Source organism: Mytilus californianus, unplaced genomic scaffold (genome assembly GCF_021869535.1).
Source record: "Mytilus californianus isolate M0D057914Y unplaced genomic scaffold, xbMytCali1.0.p SCAF_17, whole genome shotgun sequence".
NCBI lineage: Eukaryota > Metazoa > Mollusca > Bivalvia > Mytilida > Mytilidae > Mytilus > Mytilus californianus.
The window spans coordinates 1,633,827-1,641,026 of NW_026262659.1; the positions used below are offsets into that span (position 1 = coordinate 1,633,827).

Here is a 7,200-nt window from a genome sequence, read left to right on the forward strand (position 1 = left end):
ATAATTGTTATATTATTAATTTCCGACCAAATTTGTATCAAAATTGTCATTTGATTTTGTTGGGATTTTATAGATATCATATTGTCTCCTAGGCAATAACAACATATCAGATGTTATTTCATTTATTTTTATGTTTGTTTTTTTTTACATCGTATGTATAAATTGAAGATTTTTTTTCTTCAAATACTCGATCATAGATATTTTTTTATAAAATTTAAACAATATCATGAAATTCATTACATGACGTCACAAAGTATATCGGTTTTAGAGTATTTTAAAAATAACCATGCAATATGCTTTTTGCTATGCAATATGCTTTTTGCTATCCGCCGTTTTCTACCTAGCTTCGAAAATATAGTTTAACATGTGACTATCCCTAAATGAATCAAATTAGTTAAAATATACGAATTAATAATATCAATATGTATAAGCTGTGGAATAAAAGGATCTTCTTTTTATTGTACTATAAATTCTAATCATAAAATATGGTAATCTGAAAGGTAACCTTCTTCTGTACAAGAAAATGTGGTATGATTATGAATGAGACAATATCGACCAGAGACTAAATATCACATAAAGGCCTTCAAAATGAGAAAAACACATACCATAAAGTAAATAATATAACTATATTATAAAAAGCCCAACTTACAAGAGGTAAAATTATTCAAACAACTCAATACTGGTATATTTATCACTAAAGAAAAATTTATTATGATTTTTTTAATTGGCATCACTTTATTTGATTTTAATAAATGAAAATTGTAAAGTTAAGTGTTTGAGATTCTAGCATATACGTCAAAAATTAGTATTTACTGGTTACAAATATTGCGTGTTATAATAATTATCTTGCATCTCAAAACTGTTTAATACATACATGTACTAAATAAATTGGATTATCAAATTAAAGAATTAGCTCTTCAATAATATAAGTTAATAATTTATTTCTTCTTTCATTATAAAGAGATATTTTGCTTGCTTCAGTAAGTCATTCTTAACCTTAAAAGTATAATGGGATAACAGTTCAATCAATTGAATTAAGAGTTATCTGTCCCTTTTTGAGAGATTTTTTTATCATTCCTGGTTGATTGTATAGGTAGATTTAACTTTAGATAAAGATATAAACCAGCATATTACAAAAAAACTTCAAAGAGATTTGTTAAAGGGGCATTTAATTTTCAAATCAAATCAATATATTAGAAAAATAATTTTATACATGTATCAAATTACAAATAAAATGACATTCCAAATTGAATAACTACTAGTTGTAATCAGTGAATATGTATTGATAAAATATTTATTTGTTTTAATTGTATTTCGTATGATTTTTACTACAAATTTACAATGTTGAAGCAACATATGGTCTGAAAACTCTTTGGTAAAATGACTCCAGTTTTGGAACAAGACAGTTATTACAATACTCCTCATTAAGGCTGATTTTTTGTACAAACAAATCACATAAGGTATAAACAACAAAGTAACATAGAGATCTTTTGGTGACAAAAAGCTGCCCTTGAATTTGATCATAATAATTACTGCTCTCTTTCAAAACAATATTGCCATTACTATCCATCTGTAAAAAATTGAAACTTGGACCAGGCTTAACATCTTCATTTCTTCCATTGTAGGGGCATTTAATTTCGACAATTGCTTTACCATCCACTAAAATGGCATCAGGTGAAGCACCAAGGAAAGATTTATCAATACTGACATAAAAACCACATCTTTTAGCATTCACATTAAATTTTAAATTAAAAGCCTTCAATGCTTTAGCTTCATAGTTTTTGCCATGACTAAGTGCTTTGCTCTGAATATTTGAGCCATAAAAAAGTGAATGACAAAATTTGTTAGTGTTCCGTCTTGAAGTGACTTTACAAATCTCGCCGAAGGTAGATGCTGTGAGTCTCCATCTTCTTTCTTCTAACCACTTGGGACTGCAACTTTGTAGGCGGGAAGACCTCTCAATCAAATCTATATCTGATTGTGTAACCTATATGAAAACATAATATCATTCTGATTGATTGATTCTAATATCATGATCCTGTAAATTAAAAGAAGAAAAACTTTGAATAATTTAATTTAGTCCACTCCTTTTTGAAAATAATTGTTTATCCATGATTCCATATCTAAAAATATCTAAAGCATTTTGAAGAACATAATAGGAAAGCTCAATGACAATATTAAAAACCCTCTCTTATTTTGTCGTGTTAAGCATTAGGTAAATTTATACAACAGATTAATGATTGATGAACTTCATGCATCCTTATGTCATTTTTCCTGGGTAACATGCATTTACATTTTTAGTATATTTCTAGGACAAAGGGGGATAACTCAATTTTTTACCAAACTGTGATCCAAATTTATTGAACCAGTTTTTAATACCTTATTTGCTCTATCAACCCAATGCTCAGTAAAAGGCATGGGACAATAATCATGATCTTTGGCTGCTGCCTGAAAATAAATATAAAACAATGAAGTGATTTATGATATTAATGGAAGAAATGAATATTTATGAATTTATTTAATGTTGTTATGACTCATGAGGGTCAGTGTTTATGATATACATAGATTAATGAATTTACCAATATAGATATATATATATAATATATAATATGTTATTTTAATTGTATTGTTTATTCTGTTAAACTGTTTATGTTGATATATTTATACAATTATAATAAACAGTCACACTTACCTGAATATCAGCTTTTTCATACAAGTATCTAATTGATAAGTCCATTGATGATACACTGCAGAAGTTTGTTACAGTGTTTTTGATGTGGTCATTGTAACCTGGGCAGTTTCTGTATTTAATTGGTCTAGGATCAGCAAGATAAACTGGTGCCAGCTTTCTCTTAGTTGGCAACTTTTCTGCTTTCACTGGAGACCCTTAAAAGAACAGAAGTAAACTGCAAAGATGCATTTTACTATGCAACAAAAAATCTGGAAGTTACTTTTTATCTAGTTAATTGGTAGCATTTGTCATACAGTTTTTTTGTCTCGCCTTAGAGATTATTTGGCCCCGCCCCCTCAGTCAAGGGCTATAGACTTTGAAACTTTTCATAGTTAACATGTATTAGTTTGTGATTAGGTCAATTTATGGGGAGGAACCACTAGTGGTAGGTCAATGATATTTGGTATGCAGTTGTGTAAGCATTAGCATATTCATTTTTCATGGAGATTATTTGGCTCCGCCCCCTTAGTCATGGTCTATAGACTTTGAAAATTTTGCTAAGTTAACATGTTTTAGTTTGTGATTAGGTCAGTTCAAGGGGAACCATTAGTGGTAGGCCAATGTTAATTGGTGTTCAGTTGTATAAGCATTAGCACATCTCATTTCCATGGAGAATATTTGGCCCCGCCCCCTCAGTCATGGTCTATTTACTTTGAAACTTTTGCTTAGTTTACATGTATTAGTTTGTGATTAGATCAGTTTAAGATGAACTGCTAATGTTAAGTCAATGATATTTGGTACGCAAATTTATTGGCATTTGCAAGTATCGTTTCCATGGAGATTATATAGCCCAACCCCTGATCATGGTTCATTGACTTTGAAACTTTAACATAGTTTACAAGTTAATGTTTGTGTTTAGGTTTGTTTAAGAACGACTTATAATAAGTCAATGGTATTTGGTATGCAGTTGTATTAGCATTGGCACATCTCATTCCATGGAGATTGTTTAGCCATGTACCTTCAGTCATGGTTCATCGACTTTGAATATTTGTATAACTTACATGTTAAAGTATTGCTATTTTAATTTCAACATTTGCATTATCAAAATTACAAAAAGGCGAGACATATCTCTGTGATAACAGTTTATTTTACCCAAACTATGAATACAGATTCATGTTGTGGTCCAGTTTGTAGTAACTGATGCTGATGTGTCAATGCATCTTGGTAAATACATTGTTGTCAGATGGTTGTCGTTTGTTGGTGTGGTTCATAGGTGTTACTTTTTTTATATAGATTATTAGACTGTTGGTTTTCCAGTTTGAAGAGTTTTACAATAGCCATTTTTGTGGCCATTTATAGCTTGCTGTTCCATGCGAGTCAAGACTCCATGTTGAAGACTTGTCTTTTGACCTATAATTATTAACTTTTATACATTGTGACCTGGATGGAGAATTGTCTCATTGACCATGTTGACACTCATACCACATCTTCTTATTTATACTGCAGATCTTAATTGGTACTGAAGTAAGCTAGACCAAGGGAAATTATGTCAATCTAACCTACATTTCACAATTGAGTATCTGTGATGAAGTTCTGCTCAATACTTTATTCTACAGCATAAACTAAAGATGATATTTTTATAACACATGGTACAATGCTAGATCTGGTTCAGAGATTGTTAAGGTGTATTACCAATGTGGAAAAAGTTATAAAGTATGTAATTGAAATTTATAAAAGGGTAAGTTTTGGCAAATTTCTGGTGATTAATGAGATTTTTGCTTAAACTGTTTCGTCCCTGCCAAGGGTACTCGTCAGGTGGCTTTAGGCTACCACTACAGTTTTGCACTATGAAAATCACAAAAATTACATACCACTATATGATGATTTTGGCTTGGTAAACATCATTAAAGTGTCAGTACACGACCTTCCTGTATTTACATTGCCAGTTGCTATGAACTCACTAATCATTATTAGCACTGCTGCCACATGCTTGCAGGATCCATGTGGTCCCCTTCCAGCCGGACATTCACAATGTGAGTTCAGTGGATCACCAGAGCTCTTTTCAAGTTTCAACCTGTAGTTGTAAGTTACCTGAATACAAAATAAATTGTAAATTTGAAGGTAATAGAAACAGAAGCAATGAAATTTCATGTGTGATCTTTTGAAGTGAAGCTGACATTTAAAAAATAATGAATAACTAAGATGTAAAAATAAATGTATCTTTCAAAACTAATAATAAGTGAAGATTCATGATTACTAAATATTTCTCCACTAAGATAAAGATTAAGAGCAGAAAGTGTAATGATACCTTTTTCTTCATAGCTGCTCCTACCACACCACTAAGAAATATCCCATTATCATTTTTTAAAATAGAACACGCTAAAACTCTATGGCTTTCAAACATCAGTTGACCCTTTGTCATAGATTGCAGGTCACCACTATACACATTGTCCTCTAAAAGATAAAAATTATATTAATCAATTATAGGTATGTGTTGCTAGTCCCTAGTTTTCTATGTGAAGTTTTGTTATTGATGTTTATCCTTTTCTTTTTTTTTAATTTATTTTTGTCCGTGGTATTTTTTTTTTACTTAAATGTATAACTTAAGAGTGTCCCTTTTGTGTCTTCCTTCTCTTTTAAATATTTAAATGTGAAGGTATAACAGTTATAATAATTAAGAAGCAAAAAGATTTTATAGGTATAAAAAAACACAGTTATTATAAATCAAGCATGAAGATCATAAATAAACAGGGTTAACAACATGTACTTACCTGCCATCCTATAAAAGAAATAAGCCTCTATTTGCTCTCTTGATAATTTCGGCATGATGAGCTTGTGCTCCTTCTTCAACTGTTTAAACCCTGAAACAGGCCATTCTACCTCCAATGGCTCTGGAGCATGGATAACAGGATTTTTGAAATTCTGATTTTTATCATATGCTCTTAGTCTACAAAAGAAAATAAAAAATGTGTTTTTTGCAAATGAATTAAAAAAAAAATAGAATGAAGTGGTCTCAAGTATACAATTACAAAATAATATTTGAGTATTCTAAAATTACATTTACTGAATTAAAATGTACAAGGCATTGGATAGTAATGTCTCATGGCATTAGCAATCATATCACATCTCCTTATTTTTGTTTAAAATGAATGTTTAAAAAGTATATAATGATGTGAAGTATTCGAGGAAATAAAAACAGTAAGTATAAATAAAGAATATGTTTGAGAAACATATTTTGGAAGAAACACATACATGTACATGTAGCTGGTGCTTATTCTCTACCAAATATATACAGGGAGCATAAATACTCACTGTAATTTTTATGACTGAGGGGACTGGATATTTGTTTGCAATTCTTTCCATGGCCAAAAATATGTATCGCCTATCACCTACCCAATTTTGCTATATATATATCCTATAAAAATCTTTTTTTTGCAGTACAATATTATGTTGAAGCTTATCTCCTTCACTGGCTTCAGAGCATTATAACCAACACATATAGATCTATCACTTATCTTTTTTTTTTCTAGTGTATTTGTATTGTTCAGTCATTGGCTACTATTGATATGTACAAATATAATATTTTTTAGGTTTTATTAGATGGAAAAATATATAGCAACAAAAACATCATCAGTAAATAAAAATGTTTCTCAACAATAACATAATCAAATACACAAACGAACCTGTGAAAATACTTTTTCTTTTGGTACCAAGTTGAATAATATTCGACAAGAAATTGCTTTAAAATATATCTTTGAAAAAACGTGATGTGGCATCATGTATGCATGTACATCATACTACATGTAATGGAAACCGGCAGACTTTAGCAGGGTATAAGGATCAATAAGCTTCATTAAAAATACACATTATATTTAAAAACCTTTCAATAAGGTCTGCCTTTCTTCCTGTTCCAACTGCACCACGACTTGCCAGCTCATTCTTTAACTTTTTAAGAGGCCAGTACAAGTACTGGTCGTTGACGTCCATTTGTTTATCTAAGCGGTAAGCGTTTCCGTGAAATCAAGCGTCCAACTAACCACCTATAGAACCGCAGCGCCGCCTCTCGTGAAAAGTCGTGAATGATTCCTATTGCAATGGGGCGAGTTGACTTGCTTCCGTTTTTGCCAATCTTTGACTGATTTTCGGGTTTATACTAGTCCAAATAATTATGACGTCTTGCAAGGCTATTTTAATTTTTTTTCTGGGACGCCTTCCTACGTTTTAATTTTTTTTCTGGGACGTACGGTCGTAGGAAGGCGTCCCAGAAAAAAAATTAAAATAGCCTTGCAAGACGTCATAATTATTTGGACTAGGTTTATACATGCATGACATGGATAAAGTCAAATGGTTTTTCGTGAAAAGTATAGCACTAGCATCTTCCTAAAAATGCGCATGATTATATTTACATTTCATTGCGCTTTCCAAGTACAATAAGTTGGTACGTAATCCATCAAAACGAAACACTTTCGTTGCGTTGACTTTCGTTCCCCGGATTCAGTTAATCGACAATGTTAGTTACTAACCCATTT

The 7,200-nt window shown here is 31.0% G+C and overlaps 1 protein-coding gene across 1 annotated transcript; it reads right to left on the minus strand.

Annotated features, from left to right (window-relative positions):
* Positions 1-1,051: 1,051 nt before the first annotated feature.
* On the minus strand, positions 1,052-6,756 carry LOC127726442 (uncharacterized). Its single transcript, XM_052233819.1, has 7 exons — positions 6,552-6,756; positions 5,443-5,618; positions 4,980-5,137; positions 4,543-4,762; positions 2,693-2,886; positions 2,380-2,448; positions 1,052-1,987 (listed from the first exon to the last, which is right to left on the minus strand). Exons 1-7 carry the CDS (start codon positions 6,656-6,658, stop codon positions 1,337-1,339), a joined length of 1,575 nt encoding a protein of 524 aa, XP_052089779.1. The 5' UTR covers positions 6,659-6,756; the 3' UTR covers positions 1,052-1,336.
* Between the last annotated feature and the right edge of the window lie 444 nt (positions 6,757-7,200).